The following is a 19,617-nucleotide window of genomic DNA, read 5'->3' as shown; positions in this document are numbered from 1 at the left end:
TTAAACTTTCCTGAAATGTGTAAAAAAAAAAAAGAATTTCCATTCTTGGACAATAAAATTTGGAGTTTATATCCAAAACAATTAATATTATTATTATTATTATTATTATTATTATTATTATTATTATTATTATTAAATCACCTTGTTTTATGAATAACGTCCTTTTTTTCTCGTTCACCATACTTTAAAAGCTATTTTCGGCCAATGCAAATCCTCTGTGATCCTTTCTTTTGGTCCTTTCTTCCGATCCACGTCAGTAAAAAAAATACATGTACATTGTATGTCACATTATAAAAACACATGAAATGATTACAATTCAATCTCTTCGTGTAAATACTTTTCCAATTCTGTATTTCGTCGTCGAATGGTATCCTTTGCGTGATTTTATATCTATCCCTGCATGTAATAATGCTTTTCGATTTCCGTTCTCTCTTTTGGTCTTTACTTCATCTCCACTCTCACAAGCACACAATGTGCTTTTGAGCACGCATGTTGTTATTCTCACATCAAAAGTTCATTAAACAAATAATGAATACTCTTAGACAAAAACAGTAATCTTTCAACAATTTCTCTTTCGTTTATTGGGACACATAACGTTTAACGTAGCATTACATATGATACATGCACCACAATACACCGTATGCTATTAATGGGCAAGATCTACAGCTAAATTTCAGCCCCCGTCCAAAAACGATGTGTATATTTTCAGTTTGATCACAGCTCTTTGTTTACAAAGGCATAAAGAATTTACATCTCCCTACGACAGCCTCATCAAAGTACAACAAATATATGCATAACTTTTTAAACAGACATTTCTATATACATTATATTGTACACATTGCCTCACGTCAGTTGTTCTTGCTTTATTAAACTCCTTATTAACACACATACAACGACAAGAGGTGAACACCCTATTACATCGTACGTGCATGTATTACAGACGATATCAGGATTCTTTTTTTCTCCCATGCTCTGTGCCTTCTGCATATTTTTGTTTTATCCGTTCATTATGTGTGTCTCTCTCTCTCGTTTCTCTTTTTGTGTTTTGTTAATCCGTAGAAGCGTAAAAAGTACAGGTACTTACTATGATTGCAATAACATTACCAAGGAGTATGGATTGAGAATGATCCAGGCAATAACAAGGTTAGAACAGTAGCAGTCGTGAAATCTCGTCAAAAATTTGGTGGCAGTGATTACGCTACTCTTATACGCTTGCGAAAAGCATTACTCGATTTGTTTGATACGGTAGAACTTACGAACAATAAAGTACATGGTGTAAGTTCCTTCAATTTTGTCTCCCTCTACAAATAATTTTTATTATTATTATTATTTTTTTTTTTACGAGCGCAAATTGCTGATCTGTATATTAACAAACATGTCTGACAAAAAAGGAACCAGTGGTACCAGCAAAGGAACCATTTTTTTTTTCAAACATGTTTGTTGATTTACAGGTCAGCAGTTGCAATCTTAACAAATTTACTTTGTAGACGGAGACAAAATTGAAGAAACTCACACCTGAACCTTCACCCCTCTGAATAATATTTTTCTTTCATTTAATATAAAGTAGATGAATATTCTTCTGATTTTTCTGAAAATTTATATTCTAGTGTACATGAATCTGTTCGAGATGTTTCAAGTCAACCTAAACCGATTCGATTGTTTCTGGTATATCAAAAATGGAGGTTAGAGATGTTTTGTATCGCATAAATGTACGAGCATTTGAATATTGGTGACGTATCAAGTAGGAGGATCAACAGCTGCTCGAAATAACTGTTAGGTCATCTAACCGTGATGGCGCTACACAAACATTACTCATTATTATGCAATTTACGATTAACAGCCTCTCATTTCACATTTAAATAGCTGTCAGGTCTCACCCGACAGTGGCGGCGCTACACAATACATGTATTACTCATTACTATTAATTCAGTCTACGTAAAAGCCTCTCATGTCACATTCTGAACCCTATTAGTTATTAGCTGAAATGAAAGACCATGCGCGCGCGCGCGCACACACACACACACACATATATCTATATCTATCTATATATATATATATATATATATATACATATATATATATTTCATTATTATCATCATCCCCCCCCCCCCCAAAAAAAAAAAAAGAAAAAAAAGAAGAAGGAATATCTAAGTGTTCCCAGTCATGGAACAATGACAGCTTTCACGAGTCTTCACACACCGTACCAAGTTAGATGACTTACAGATTCTCCCATACGAAGATTGTAACATTTATCTTGGAACTGTAGTACACGTTGTACCACACCACTCTGTATTTCTAATGCCTTGATATTTGTATGAGATGTACCTCTACTGGTGCATGCCCATGAGGCCCTGCCTCTTAAAAAAATTTAGCCCATACAACAACCCCAAATGGCTAGATATAACTTTTCAAATCATGTCCTTATACAGTATCGCCTGTCATGGGGAATTACAATAACTTTCAAACATACAGTTGGTTCATGATTGGTGTGACATATTACAATGTCATGTACCACAAAAGACGAGAATAAAGGAGGGAGAGGGGAGCTTTCCTCTTATCTGATGTAAGTAAAGTAATTGGTCATACCTTTGAAAATAATTATATTACTGACTGAATTGCAGCTACTACCCCATGATGTAGCAACTGCAACTTGAGCTCTGTCACGTCTGTGCTCTGATAGTGTGGGGCACTGCCGTGGGTCCTCCTTCTAGACACCAATGTGGGGTGCACGTCTAATTTTACTTTTTTCCCCCCTAATCCTAGGGAGGATTTAAACATATTTAGCTTTCAATTGGACATGCACCTGTGTGCGAAAGGATCAAGGGTGGGATGATTTGCGGTGTACCAATGTTTTGTGTTTCACGTATACCATGAACATTTTGTATATTAATTGTGCACAGACCCATTGAAGAACTGCCTAAGCTTGAAGCAGGTGTCCTGCTACAATAAAACTGAAACTGATACTGAATAGAATACAACGGATTTATCCTATTTCATGCTTTTATATTCTCAACTACCTCCCCACACGGCCGCTCGGACTGTCATGAAGAATTAAGATGTACACTAGATACCTACAGATGTTCGTATAATACCTCCAGGACTGCACGAACATCAGACTTGGCTCTACACCGTACAACTTCTGGAAGTTGTTCAAATTGAGAAATTGAGATTCAAAATGTGGGACTTCCGGGTCTATGCCCCATGGACCCGAGAGGGCCACCTGAACCAATTAGTAAACATTATAATCGCCTCTCCCTGGTAGAGTTCCTGGCAAGTGTTGATAGAATGATTATCACGCATTACAAAGGACCAGAATGTGTTCACTTTGACAATCAGACAAATCCAAAATTATATCTTCCACATAGGTTAATCCTATGTTTCTGCTATGAAAGACAACTCTTTAGTCGGAATAAAAACAGAACACATTATGACAGTAATTCTTCGGCACTGTGAGAAACAAATATAATATTGAGGCTCACTCTCATGTCCAGCGGTCAAAGAGGACGGAATGCACCATTTGAATCTGGGCCCCATTTTATCAAAAGATATAATCGATCATGAATATCCTTACCACACAGGCTGCCATAGACTAATTATATAAATCAACTACTGTATATATTTTTACTGTATAACTCTTCATAAAGCAGGGCCCAGATATCCTCTACCACTGAAGAATGACTCATCCCAAGTTTGTGTGAAATTTGACTATGCATTTAAGAAGTCAAAAACCACCGACTTAGAGAGTTCAGAAATACCCCGGTTTTCAGCCATATACAACTGTACATTACAGGCTTATGGCACCATTTACACTTTGGTCAATAATTGCGGTTCTTGGTTTCTTGCAGCAACAAAGACAGCAGTTAGGACCATTACTGACGCTGCCTCGAGTATTACAGCTCGTCGGTAAAGGTATCTGAGCACAGTTTCCCTGTGGTCCGGCTGCTCGACACAAAGCCATGAAAAAGAAATTGGCATACACCCAGCTTATTGCCATGACAAGGGATAAAAATGTGCCGATCTGTTTGTAGGCAAGAACGGTAGACGGCAGCATCACCACGCCCGCGATAAAGGTAGAAAATGCCGCGGTAGCTATGGCCGAGCTTAGCTGCTCCATGGCACAAGAGGCGCGTGCTGCCCGATCCTTAGCCGGCGAAATCCTGTAGGCGACTCCGTAGTGGATGGTAAAGTCCACGGAAAGACCAATGGAAAGAGTCATGACGGTAGACTCGAGGATGTTTAATTCCCAGCCCATAAGGACAAGGCTTCCGATCGTAACAAAGACTGTGCAGGCTATTGACATCATCGCGTACAACGTTATCAGAAGATTCCTGGTGGTTAGGAGCAGAACGGTAGCAGCAGCACCTAGGGACAGCCCAATGGATAACGGAGTTCCTGTTGCTAGACTCTCCTGGAGATCGAAGAAGTACATCTGATCGTAGCCTACGCTCACGAAAAAGCCGCCACTCATTTCTACCGGTGCTTTCCGTATCTTCGAATCACTCCAATTTTCCACCGTATGCCAAAATTCGCTAATATTACTGTAAACGACCGACTCTACCGTGGTACTTGTAAAAGAGAGCATTAGTCCTGAAATATGGTTACTTTCATCGAAGCGCAAACTGTAATCATATTTGTACGGGTTCTGGGACACGTACAGGGAAGTGCAATTCTGAAGCACCTGTGGTTCGAATGGGAAGTTGGATTGGCTGCAACACTGGGAGGACTCCGGCAGACCGAAAACTTCACACGGACTTTCCATCAAAGACTTTAAAGTATCGATGAAGCAAAACTCCTTCCTCTTATCATTTCCGTCATAGAACGTTTGATTCCGTATGTCTCGACAAAATTCTAAAAGCCACTCTTGAGAAGCTTTTGAAGTGACATCAAACGACCTATCGAGAATGAACTTACCATTGTCATCTGGGTCCCACGAATTCCCATTGTCCACGGGCACTACACCCCAAATGAACAGAAGTGATAGCAGCTTCCTCTCACCTCCTTCAAACTCAAACATATCTTTATAAACCTGGTCATACTGCTCCATATAATCGCTCGCCACAAACACTTGAAATTCTGTCTCCGTGGGGAGCTGAAGCTTCGGCTTCACAAATACGACGCAAGCTCCGCCGAGTCCCAACAATGTCAGTACGGTCAGCCAGAGGTACCTGAACTTGAAGACAAAAGTCGGAATACTCTTCTCCCAAAATAATCGCAAAGGTTTTGTCAGACTCTGGCAAAATTTGGCAGGTTCCTCAAACCTCGCCTCGCACGCTTTGAACCGCAGGTATTTTTCCTCGATAACAACAATGGCTGGTAACCACGTGACTGTGTAGACAAAGTTGATAATTATCGCACTGCCGGCGTACACGGACAGACACCTCAAGGCGGTTATAGAGCTAACGATACAGGAAAAGAGCGCCGATGACGTCGTAAAGCTCGTTACGAACATGGTCACGGCTGCGTGATGCAGAGTGTCCTGAAGCATCTCAACTCTCTTCTCGCTGTCGCCATTATGCCTCTCTTTCATTTTCTTCCAGATGTCCACGTAGACGAAGGTATCATCTGCGCCAATGCCGATGATCAGCACGAAGGCGAGGACGTTGATGAAGGGAAAGAATGGCAGGTTAAAGACAACGACATAAAAGAAGTACGAGAGCACGAGCGACATCACCATGTCTAGGACTGTCATGAATGTCACGAACAACGACCCGATGTAGAGCCACACAACGACAAAGATCAAGCCCATGCCAATTCCCATGTACTTCAGGTCAGACAGGAGTAAGTCGGAAAAGACATCAAACTTAAAACCACCTCCAACGGCGCAGATTTTTGTAACGCCGTCACTCAGGGAGTGTCCCATGAGGTGGTCCGTGTACAAGTCTTGGGAAATGTAGTCTGGGAACGGAGTAATCATCATGGTGAACTCCGCATCGAAATGGCCATTAGCTATTTGCCTCGCAGACCCAGAAGGGAGGAGATGCTGAAAGATGCTGTACACGGCATCAGTGACGGTGCAGTTTATGGGTACTTCCGGGCAGTCGGAATGTAAGCAGTCTGACGATAGGGATCCATTTGCGTAATACGGGGAGCACTCACGTAGTAACTCCTTTAAGGTAGAGATGTCTTCATCGTCCACATCCACACAAGAGTCTTTGTTGTTCAAAGAAGCCGCATACTTGCCAAGGGACAGTGGTGCGCAGTCGGCGTACCACGACTGTCGCGGGCTCTTTTTCAGAACGTATTTCTCATACACGTTGCACATGGAGTGTATCGCTCTCGTGTTGAAGAAATCAGCCTCATCAATTTTTGAAAAGACGAGCCGCATATGTAACGCATTCGCTAATGGATGAAGGAAAACAATAATAAAGTTGAAAAATTATTCAGGCATCCTTGTTTATTTTTTTTTTCACATGACTGAAACGTTTTGAGCTTTTTTGTTTGAAATGAATTTGCAACTACAGAGTTGAAGACATCATGTTGAAAAAATGGAGTGGTAAAGCAAATAAAATAGCGTAGAAAAGGTATCAAAACAGAACATGAGTGTTGAAGCATCCAGAGGGTTATTTGCCTCTCCCCCCACCCCCAAATTAAAAAAAAAGTCTCGGCCTGAGTCGGCCATGAATAGCGCGATCGTGGCGAAAGTCTCCAAGAATGAACCACTACCTATTTCCAAACCATAGTCGTCTTCTCTAACTCATGCTAATTATATTTATTTTTGTATAATACTCTGATTTTTTTTTTTGCATCAGATTTTAAGCTCTTAATCGTTGAATAAAGCTTCATAGAGGTTTTTCCTTTCAACATTCCTTACATTTTTTGTTTATATATTTCATTTATGCTTAATTTTTTATTGTACCCTTTATCTAGAATAGATGATGATTACTAAAGGGAATGTTATCCGAGAGAATCCAAAGAAAAACATTCATCTGACCAGGGAGGTAGAACCTCTCTCTTTTGTCTCTCTTTTCCACCTCCTTTATCATCCACTGCTTGTAAAATCCATATATTGCCCAATACAGGCAATTGACTGGAGGATGTGCATCGTGTTCTAAAGCATGACACTGAATTTGATTGTAATGACATTATAATAGTATTATGGATTAAAAAAAAAACCGTCATCGCATGCAACAAAACTGCTTGACACACCTGGATCGATGCAGGAATAAGTCACACCGCCGTCTTCCCACAAGCTGGACTGATCTGTGTCGTTGATGTTGTTGCTCTGGTCGCTCGCAACATTGGTTGGAGACGGCGCCCATTCACTGGCGTCCGGCACGCTCACGCTCGAGGACCGTTTGTGTCGGGTGTGAAATTGGCCAAAATCTGACCTGTTGTAAGTTTCGTTAAATTTTCGATACCCTTCTGTCCTATCCCTGATGTCCGTCTTTCGGGCCTCGAATCCCTGCACCATTCAATAATAATGTTAATGATGATGATAATGATAATAATAATAATAATAATAATAATAATAATAATAATAATAACAGTAATAATAATAATAATAATAATAATAATAAGAATAAATGACACTTACATAATGCTTACTACGTAATACTGGCGTTTCAACGCGCATAAATACGGAAAAATCATTACATCAAAATGCAGCATATAATTACCAATAATGTTCATATATCACAAAAAAAAACAACAATTGAGCAAATTGATAAGTTTTAAGCACTGACTGAAACTTATCTACACTTCCAGCATTTCGAATGTGAAGGGGCAGTGAGGGAGTTTCATAGGAAAATATAATATTTATTATTATTTTTTGAAGGAGAGGGGAACGTTTCCTTTACACCTTCCCCCGCATGTAAGGAAGCTTTTGTAAATGCTGCCCTAGTAGCGTGTTTCGTCTTATCAGCGGAATTGTGTAGAGTGGTACGTTACTGTGAGAACATGCCATTGAATCATTCAAAGACGGCATAAATATAATTTTCTCTTACATCACATAGCTATGACTCATCAACGAGATTAAAGGTATTGTCTACCACTGGAGCAGTAATTTAAGAATAGGAATTCGAGTTATCACATTTGATGCATATGTGTCGGTCAGTTGTATCACAAAAACACCCTACCATATAAAAATTTTGCAATAAAGCCTAAAACATAAAGAGATATCAATATTTTCTCAATAAACCGTACCTGTAGATAATAAACTGTAAATGGCATAATTTATTCTAGAAACAATTTTATTAGAAACTACTGATCACTGATCAACATTTCTATATATTACAATTAACATTGAATATACTGACTGATATTTCCCATTGGTTGTTTCTTTCCCTGAGCCACATTTTAGAACTATTTTGAAGCACTAAAACTGGGTTTCTGTTTCATCTGCAAATGTTAGATATTGTCTTTAACAGGCCAAGGGGGGCGGGGGGAGGGTGTTTCATAAAGCTGTTCGTAAAGTTACGAACGACTTACGAGCAACTAGTGATCAGTTCCTGTGCTGAATTATGGAAACTCTGATAAGTACATGTACACGTATAGCACATCAGAACTGATCACCAGTCGCTCGTAAGTTGTTCGTAACTTCACGAGCAGCTTTATGAAACAGGGCCCTAGACTATCAGTCCTATAAAGTCTCTTCCAATGACTCTGCCAACGAAATTCTCCTCTCACCTTCAACGGGTTGTCGAAAGACGGTAGGTCGTATCGGACGAATACAAAGGCTCCCGCGCCAGCCGTCAGGGCGAGGAGGATGAGACAAAAGAGCACCGGGAAACGCACGATGAATTTGGAGTACCTGATTTATTTAGAATTTGGAAGCAAACAAAGCAGAAACAGACTTTCAATGACAAACGTGGATTGCGCGATCGCCGCTTAAATTTGCAATACGGTAGTGTGCGATGTAATCTACGAGATCGTATATTGAAATTTTCCAAAATAGTCTTCTTTTATTTTATTTTGATTAATTATGCTAATTTAGTAATCAGTAATCAGTAAATAAAGCTCCAAAAGTGCTCATTTTTGGTCTACTTATTCTTTGTGGCATTCTTAGCAGATGTACTTGAAAAAAAATTCGGTATCAAAATTAATTTCTTATTTATTTTATTGTTTTATGGATTTCTTATGTATTTCTTTGTTTTTTCGACCTTTCGTTTTTGTTGTTTTTTTAAACAAAATTTGTGGCAGACACTTTTTGAAGCATAATACTCCTAAAACAAATTACTTTTAGCCATTGAGAGTAAAAATAAGCATATTTATATGAACCATGTGAAAAAACTCAATTTGCATTGACTTTGTACACAGAATCACATTTTTGAGCCATTTTTGGCCTCACGTGCATGTACAAAAAATTATGTAACTTCAGAACCGTACCCCCGGGCGTCACAAATTTGGTGTCAAAATGTGCGGCAAACTCGAAAAAAAAAAAGTCATAGAGCATCGTGGCGAGAGCATTGCGTGTTGCAGAGTAATCGCGCGAAATGTCGAGGGGGGGGGGGGCCTTTTAGCCCCCCCCCCAGTCTTTTTAGGGTTAACCGTGATCAACACTTGACAGCCATCCACTACGCAGTCAATTGAAAAAAACAAAACAAAACTAGAAGACTGAAATTCTACGTGAAAGCAGGTGCGTACATGGAAAAAAGTTGTTCTAAATTGTTTCAATCAGGAAGAGACTGACATAGATGATTACATCAATGAAGAAATATTGCATGCATATTCTTACAAATCCCTCACGGTAAAAAAACTTATACGAGCGAACCGAACCGTAACAAATGTAAACATATCCCCCCCCCCCCAAAAAAAAAAAAAAAAAAAAAAACCCAAAACCTGAAATCTCTGGTTAAAAGCAATTTCCTGGTTTCATTGAATGTAGTCTAGCAGCCAGAAAGGGTCCCCGTGCACCCCCCCTAAAACAAAGTTCTACGATATGTTCGAAGATCGTCAGAACCTGTATTTTCCGAATCCGGTTGTCCCCAGCGGAAAAAAAAGGTTGCGCGCGCGTCTTATTTGCATATTTCTAAGATGGCCGCCGCCCGTTGCTAGGAGACGGATTATTTTTGAATAACTTTATTTAGGAATAACAAATTACCATAAAAATGGTATCATTTTGAAGAGAATTAAATTTCCTACAAGCTGATACCCCATTTGATGGTATAAATAGATGTTGTCATGAAATATTAAGGAAGGAATTATGTTTTTTAGCATTTTTCTAAAAAGATACGGTATTTGGTTATAATGTTCTTTTCCATACATCTAATATGCATTTACAAATAACATTTAAAATTTCCTAAAATTATCCCCCAAACATAGCTATTATCATGTGAAAACGGCTTTCCAATACACCAATTCCTTTAAAAGTTACACGACATTAAAGGGGATAAGGTTTAATAGGTTTTACAGCAATATTTAAAGGGACATTCCGGACGATTTTCATAATTTCACATCATGTAGTACATAAATCGACAACTCCATGTATAGATTTGTGGAATTTATTTTGGTTCTTGAGTAGAGAAACAATACTTTGAAAAACCTTAAACAAATTACACTGAACAAGGATGATGACATAGGAGGTTCACATATTTCAGAAATGTAGCAGTGTAATTTCATTACAATACAGCTTGCTTGCGAGTTCACCTGTGTATAATCTATGCATGCCTTCTTCTTTTGTTCTGCTTCCTTGAGCCCCAACTCATACATTCTTATGGTGACTCTGCCATGTCATCATCCATGTTCATTGCAATTTGTTCTAAATTTTGAAAATATTCTTATTCTTCACCCCAATTATTACAAATTCTGAAACTCTGTCCTCAGTATAACTAATTTATAGTTGTTCAAATGTAAAAATCTGAAAATCATCTGGAGGTCTCCTTTAAGGGTTATAATGTCTCCGCGCGCAATTGCGTAGGTTCTGTATGTGGGGTTTGTTGTAGATCACTGCTATCTATTGATCAAATCTCATCGAAATCGGCGAAGAAAGAAAGAAAAATTACACTTTCTATTCCTTATATGAAATCATTTTTTTTTTCTATTCTGTGTTACCAAACTCAATCCATTCAGCTTCCCATATGAACAGTTTCTTGTCTTTTTGGATTCCCTCCAAAATCACAACTTATCTGATATTAAAAAGTTAAAGAAAAAAAATTGACGTGACAGTTTCCTCTTATTGGAAGATTAAAGTGAAAAAAAAAAGAAGAATCTTATGCTAAAAGCCCTAAGAAATAAAGAACTTGTTAAATGGAATTTCACAGCTTAAAATGAAACATGGCTATCTTATTTTTTCATAACAAAATGAAGGGAAGTATCTGTGTAGTTCATGTCGGCCCATACTGGGTTACTATTCTTCAGAAATGGTCCCCGTGCACCCCCCCCCCAAAAAAAAATCTACGATGTTTTCGAAGATCGTCAGAACCTGTATTTTGCGAATCTGCTTGTCGCCAGCGGAAAAAAGGGTTGCGCGCGCGTCTAATTTGCATACTTCTAAGATGGCCGCCGCCCGTTGCTAGGATACGGATTATTTTTGAATAACTTTAGTTAAGAATATCAAATTACCATAAAAATTGTATCATATTAAAGAGAATTAGATTTCCTACAAGTTAATACCCCGTTTTATGTAATAAATAGTTGTTGTTATGAAATACTAAGGAAGGAAGGATTTTTTTTAATACATTTTTCCCAAGAAATACAGATTTCAGCAATGTTTTTTCCATACATTTAATTTCCATTTACAAATAACATCGGAATTTTCCTTAAGTTAAACCCAATAAATAAGTATTCTGTGAAAGCGGCTATTCAATACACCAATTTCTTAAAAAGTTACACGACATTAAAGGGAAAAGGTTCAATACCATACGGTTATACAGAAATTTAAGGGTAATGTCGACGGCCGCACTTGCGTAACGCGTGTAATACTATAATAATCATTGCAAGTATGAGACCCTATCACTTCTTACATCCAAATTATTGATTAAATATCATTAAATCTTGTGGAATATGAAAACAAATTAAATTTTTTATTCGCTATCACCTTTGATCTACTCAGCTTCACTTTTAGTTTACGTCTTTTTTCATCAAATAGAATGAAGGCCTTACGAGAGGTGTAATTTCATGACGGCCGAAACGGGCTTACCTGGATAGGGGTTTCCAACATATCGATATTAATCAAACTTCTCTTCATCAACTCTCATTCTTCTGATCATCTTCACACACATACTCACACCTCCAGTATCGCACACAGGCATTCATGCAGGGGAAATGAGCTCAGTCATGAATTTCGTGAATTTATTCAATACGCCATTAATGCATTCATGGAACATCAAACTCGAATGCTTTATTTAGATGTCGAAATAAGAGTTACATGTATACCGCACAAGCGAAATATTTCTCACCATGCTCTAGCATGAAATCAATTTATTTTTTAAAGATAAGATCGCACATACGTGTTCTCATTCTTTGGTGGTTCGCCTGATGGTTTTTAAACATATTGCTCATACGTTTATTATTGCCAAGAAACTAACAGATAGATTACAAATACCAAGGAATGGCATTGATAAAAACGAATAGTTGCAAGTCAAATCCAGTCGTTTCAAATTCTGTGGGTTTTTTTTTATAAAAAATGATTTCATGCACTTAACTTTATTACATGGGTTGATTTAAATGCAATACAACGTAAATTTGGTTGTTAAATCCGTTAGGAGTGACTAATAATCAATATTATACAAAAATGAGAGAGAGAGAGAAAAAAAAATGTTATGGTTAAGTAGACCTTAATGCATGGATCTATAAAACATGAGGGAAATGTCTGAGGGAACATTAACTATGCATGCGTGTATGTATGTGTGCATGTATATACTATAACTATGTATATATAATATATCTATATCTATATCTATATATAAATATAAATATATATATATATATATCACGTTTATATTTATGCAGGTTTGTATACTTTTGTGTTGTGTGTGTTTGTGTTCAAGGATGTATGTGTATGACTAATGTGTTAAACATTAGACATATTCAGAGTGTAAATGTTTAACCACAACGAATACAATATTTTCATGTTTTCCACAGAAATTAGTTGCTAAAATGATTTGAAGTGTATCTGCTATAGGCGCATCTGACGTGCAATCCACTTTTAGAGCGCATGTAAGTTCCGCTGGAATAACATTTTAACTCATGCATGAATTAAATACACCATCCAATGTTTTCAGATATCCATGCCCTACTCGTCCGCCGGTCCTTTTTAGATAGAGTAACTATAAATGTGCATTATCGATACCCACAAGATTATTGACATTGCACGTTAAACACTTTCACTAGGTTGCCATTGTCGCGAGTCTCGATATGCTAATACATGTATACTATCTACCACAAATCGATTCTTAGTCTACGAGTGACCGTGGTGATCTTATCATGGCTTATCACATCTTGAGGTCTATGGTGGTAATCGTGTTGATCGTAGAAGAATTATTGGACTGTTCGAAAAATTACTACGATCAACACAATGTCTTTGACTGACATCAAGATTTGATTATCTGATGATCAGCACGATTAGTCCCCGAGTAAGACCACGATTTCGGGCGAATCGAGAAAGTGGACCCCCAGCTTAGTGAATTCCACGAGAGTGGTAACGTACCATAAGGATAATCAACACGACAGTTTCAATACCGTACATATCAATATTTACATATCTTCAAAGATTACTTCACCTATGTAATCTAGATTCTTTTGTATGCCTCCGCCAAGAAGTGGTGCCGGAGGCATTATGTTTTCGGGTTGTCCGTCCTTCCGTCCGTCCTTCTTTCCGTCCGTAATGAATTTTGCGGACAGCGTAACAAAAAAAAAAAAAAAAAAAAAAAAAAAAACCTGAAATTTGGCATGTATTGGGGGTGAAATTCTGCCTATCAACTTTTGGGTGCACATGCTCAAGGTCAAAAGTCAAAAGGTCGAGGTCAAATGCTTAAAATTTCACTATTTCCCTCATATCTCTGCAATGCCTAAAGATATTTTCTTGAAACTTAGTGTATACAGGTATTACCCAATTAAAATTCACTGGTAAAAGTTTGGCGTGATAAGGTTAAGGTCAAATGTGAAAAGGTCAAGTGAAAATGTTAAAATTTTACTTTTTTTCTCTGTATCTTGGATATTGTTCAAGGTATCTTCATGGAACATAGTATATATTATGCATGTACTGACTGGAAGTGATTATCTAGGGAATTTGGGGTTCATGGGGTCAAAGGTCAAGGGCAACACTTCAAAATTTTACTATTTCCCTCATATTTATGCAATGCCAGCAGGACTTTTTTTTAAACTTGGTGTATGCATGTATAACCCAAAATAGAGATTCTCTGGCAATTTCTTTTTTTTTTGCCAAAAAGGTCAAAGATCAAAGATCAAGAGAAAGTGCTGAACTTGCTTCTTCCTCCATGTCTCGGAAGTGGCTCATGGCATCTTGAAACTTAGTACATATTTATGCATGTTCTGCCTGACAGTGATTCTCTTATGAATTTTAGGGTCAAAGGCCAGATGAAAATGGTAACAATTTTCAACACAATACAAAAATTGCACTTTTTCTCCATACCTTGAAAATTACTTAATATATAAAATAAACTTATGAAAGAGCCAAAGTCAAGTTAAAGTCCTAAAATCCCCAAATACATGCTCTCCTTTTCATCCAAGTAGACCTAGGTCAAGGAAGGTGACCACTTTGAATTTTGAATGGAAACAATGTTATTATCGTTTTCAAATTCCCAGTAACAGGGCATTTAATCTTGTTGCTTTCGCGTGGCCTTTCTTTCTATAATATACAAGAAGTAAATTTGTTATTGCTTTCAGCAATAACAAATTTGGGCCCGTTTATCTATATCATGACGAACCTCCGGAATAACGAACCTTTGGGAAAAAAAAAATGAACCTTCGGAATAATAAACTGTAACCAATATTGTTATATTGTACAAGCTTTAACGCCGACATCTATTAACCTACTATATTACTACTTTCACTTTTTGAAAGGAAACACGCCAACAACCAACGACACAACAGGAATGGAAACAATGTCATTATCGTTTTCAAATTCCCAGTAACAGGGCATTTAATCTTGTTACTTTCGCGTGGCCTTTCTTTCTATTTGTGTATACAAGAAGTAAATTTGTTATTGCTTTCAGCAATAACTAATTTGGGCCCGTTTATCTATATCATGACGAACCTCCGGAATAACGAACCTTTGGGGAAAAAAATGAACCTTCGGAATAATAAACTGTGACCAATATTGTTATATTGTACAAGCTTTAACGCCGACATCTATTAACCTACTACTACTACTTTCACTCTTTGAAAGGAAACACGTCAACAACCAACGACACAACAGGAATGGAAACAATGTCATTATTGTTTTCAAATTCCCAGTAACAGAGCATTAATCTTGTTACTTTCGCGTGGCCATTCTTTCTATAATATACAAGAAGTAAATTTGTTATTGCTTGCAGCCGGCAGCATAGCTTTCGATGGTTTGTGATATCATTAGAATTAAAACATTGAGCTCTCCATAGCTGACAATTGTAAAGTAGTAGCCCGCCAAAGTTGGATTACCTTTTTTTGATACGCACTGTATAACCTGAAAAAAACAAACAGATTTATTGGGTTTTTATCAATTGTACATTATAGCCACTCATATAATGATGTATTGTTTGAGTTAGTCTTCGTACACCACTTAATTACCAACTGCTAATAATAGTCGTAATCTTCGTTGTAATATTAAACTAGAAATGTCGCTATGACGACTGGTATGCCTCCGCCATAATGCATGATTCTCCTAATAGGTCTATAGTACATGTGGACAATGTGTGATTACATTTTCACAAAATTGGCAAAATATCATAATGGCATGTTTGTCACAAATGTGTTGAATGGTCACCTTCCTTGACCTAGGTTTAATTTGATGAATAGGAGAGCATGTATTTCACTTGATCTTTGACCTATGACCTATCGTAGATTTTTTTTTTTGGGGGGGGGGGTGCACGGGGACCATTTCTGAAGAATTTATGATGTAACCCAGTATGGGCCGACATGAACTACACAGATACTTCCCTTCATTTTGTTATGAAAAAATAAGATAGCCATGTTTCATTTTAAACTCTGAAAGGCCATTTAACAAGTTTTTTATTTCTTAGGGCTTTTAGCATAAGATTCTTCTTTTTTTTTCACTTTAATCTTCCAATAAGAGGAAACTGTCACGTAAATGTTTTTTCTTTAACTTTTTAATATCAGATAAGTTGTGATTAATTTCACGTTCTTGGAGGGAATACAAAAAGACAAGAAACTGTTCATATGGGAAGCTGAATGGATTGAGTTTGGTAACACAGAATAGAAAAAAAAAACACATTTTTATTTCATATAAGGAATAGAAAGTGTAATTTTTCTTTCTTTCTTCGCCGATTTCGATGAGATTTGATCAATAGATAGCAGTGATCTACAACAAAGCCCACATACAGAACCTACACAATTGCGCGCGGAGACATAATAACCCTTAGATATTGCTGTAAAACCTATTGAACCATATCCCCTTTAATGTCGTGTAACTTTTAAAGGAATTGATGTATTGGAAAGCCGTTTTCACATGATAATAGCTATGTTTGGGGGATAATTATAGGAAAATTCAAATGTTATTTGTAAATGCATATTAGATGTATGGAAAAGAACATTATAACCAAATTCCGGATCTTTTTAGAAAAATGCTAAAAAAATAATTCCTTCCTTAATATTTCATGACAACATCTATTTATCCCATCAAATGGGGTATCAGCTTGTAGGAAATTTAATTCTCTTCAAAATGATACCATTTTTATGGTAAATTGTTATTCCTAACTAAAGTTATTCAAAAATGATCCGTCTCCTAGCAACGGGCGGCGCCCATCTTAGAAATATGCAAATTAGACGCGCGCGCAACCTTTTTTTCCACTGGCGACAACCGGATTCGGAAAATACAGGTTCTGACGATCTTCGAACATATCGTAGAATTTTGTTTTAGGGGGGGGGGGGGTGCACGGGGACCCTTTCTGGCTGCTAGACTAATGTGGTTTCATCGAATGTGGAGAAAGATGGTTATTTGCTACATCAGGCAAGTAAGTTTTTAAATTCACTCAGATAAGCATCTCTGGTGCGATAATCATTCACGTACATGTAACTTCCTATGAATAGTGTGTTTGCTAAAACACATCCACCTGACAGCAGTAAAGTGTTCATTAAATCCTAGTATTTGACAAGAAGATTTTAATAAAAAATACATTCAATGCAAAGCAATAGTTGGATGCTTCCCATTGGTCGCCTGCTGGTTTTCGCAAGTTCATTTGAACATGAATGCTATAGGTTGTTACCTCGAGCAAGCTTGCGAATGCATTAAGTCGCTTTGGAAAACGAGTGAAGTGCCTGACCAAATGAGAGAAAAAAAAAAAAAGAAGAAGTAGTTTCCAAAATGAACATATAGGTGTATGAGTTAATTACGAAATGGTCTATTATGGTATAACGAGCTGTCTGCTGACTTTACTTTGCACTGTAAACGTAATTTGTTTCTAGGCTGTTAAATGAATTTCTTGGCAGATACGAACTGCTGTGACAGCTGAGCCTAACAGCTTTCTCATTCCGTGAGTCATTTTATCGATGTAAACCTGCTACTTTTATCCTACACGACCTCGCATACATGACATACCTATTAGACACATTCAATCTCTGTAAAACAACAGCGTGCAATCTAGAAAGGGAGTACATGAACTACATTCTTCTATAGTAGGTGTAGAAAGATGTCCCACTACCCACGTTTGGAGGAAAATAGAGATTTGATCCAAAGTAGCAGCATGTAGTGCTATAAAACTTGTGTAGGAGCTAACTAAAGTTGTATATGTATATATATATATATATATATATATATAAATATATATAGATATATAAATATATACATTTATACTTTAGTGACGTAACAATGTCAAAATCTCCTCACCTTCAAAAAATGAATCGTTCAGGTTTTCAGTCGCACTAGTTTGATACCATCGAATACCAACCAATATACAAACCAACTCCTTCCGCATAAATTCAGAACCACGTATTGTACATACATACGTTCATACATTTTACCGTATGTCCCAAAAAATTACAACGGGACCTTCCGCAATGATATCTTTAAAAATAGTGAATCAATCTAAATACAATTAATTCAGGGTATGAAACTATAACTCATTGCCCACATATTAATGAAAACCCTAGTCGATTTGCTTCAGTGGTCAAAGAGAAATGAGGAATTTTGTAGGGGATGTCGGGAATCTCTTCTCTCCAGGTTCTGTCTATTGTATTCACACACAAGAGCGTCGAAGTGCCAAACTTGGAAGAATCAGACTCATGACATGATTTACAACAATCCACATTTCTCTGTGACCGCTTAACCAAAGTGAATGGGGTTTTCTGCAAAATAGAGCTAAGATGTTACATTTTAAGACCTTGAAGTAGCATTTAGACAATTTAATCTTAATGAGTGTTATCAATGCAAAAATCTGATTGTAATTTTTTGGGACATACTGTACAGACGACACACATATAATTTTACATAATTACACATACACTGTACTGTCATCATTATGACCATTCAAGATATCAGGTAAATGAACTGATGGGCACAGCAAGTAGGTTCATGGAGGTGTATGCAATTAATGCAAGTCTCAAAATATCTTTACCAATAGCAGAATCCCGTCCTTGGTTGCTCCACGTGACACCCATTACTACTCGTTGAACGAGTTGGCGCAGTTCCGACGACGTTACGGGCGACGTCATTTAAACGCAGGGCGCCCCCATTAGTCGTCGCATCTTCGTCGGAGAGATCGGCCATGTCGTCATAAAGGCTGGCAGCGGACAACCATGCATCACCTACACGGATATAAGCCAGACTAAAACGTGACAACAAGCCTCTGATATATGGAGTAATCATCGAACATTTACTGGTATGCAGCAAGCACGCAATTCTCTTGAAGAGAAACTTCAAGCACTAATAAAGGTATCGTTTTCCACTCACGGCGTAGTACGCGTCTGTTAGCCAATATTTTATTGGTGGGGGGGGGGGGGTTAAACAGACACTGACCTTGGGCACATCAAGATATTGTAAATTGCGATCCTCTTTTTTTATAATAAGAATATAAGAATAAGAATATAATCTATGGTGCTTGTGCAATTACATCTTTTCCAGTGTTTTTAGAAATTGGGACATGATAAGACGAGTAAATCTTGCTAAGTTCTTCATCTGAGAGGTACTTTTGGTATCAAAAAGCTCCGTCATGTACAAAGCACTTGTAAACCTAATTTTAAGGAACTTTTGGGGCAGATACAACGTCTCTCCCTTTGGAAATAAGGGCAAACAAAAATATAATGAAACTCATCTCCTGTGAGACGACAAGCAGAGTGTGCACTGCATATCACAATGTGATGTGTTTCCATCAAATCGACCATTGTTTACAGGTAATTTATGCAATCTACACCGAAACTTGCGTAAACTAAAAGCATCAGATTTATTTAGGGTGATGAAATAATTTTCAAAAACATGGTAAACATGTATGCGATGCAAAAGGACTTTTCCTGTTTTGTGGGCGTATTAAGTAATCTAAAAAGAAAATGGTACAAAAAAAAATCAGT

At 37.4% G+C, this 19,617-nt stretch overlaps 1 protein-coding gene across 1 annotated transcript; it reads right to left on the bottom strand.

The window, feature by feature from the left end:
* Nucleotides 1–3,784: 3,784 nt before the first annotated feature.
* On the bottom strand, nt 3,785–18,820 carry LOC140240286 (protein dispatched homolog 1-like). Its single transcript, XM_072320070.1, has 4 exons — nt 18,669–18,820; nt 8,626–8,749; nt 7,147–7,402; nt 3,785–6,339 (listed from the first exon to the last, which is right to left on the bottom strand). The coding sequence occupies exons 1-4, from the start codon at nt 18,818–18,820 to the stop codon at nt 3,785–3,787; spliced, it is 3,087 nt and encodes a 1,028-aa protein (XP_072176171.1).
* Between the last annotated feature and the right edge of the window lie 797 nt (nt 18,821–19,617).

The sequence above is a fragment of the Diadema setosum genome, chromosome 16 (genome assembly GCF_964275005.1).
Source record: "Diadema setosum chromosome 16, eeDiaSeto1, whole genome shotgun sequence".
NCBI lineage: Eukaryota > Metazoa > Echinodermata > Echinoidea > Diadematoida > Diadematidae > Diadema > Diadema setosum.
This window is presented reverse-complemented; position numbering and strand designations above follow the sequence as displayed.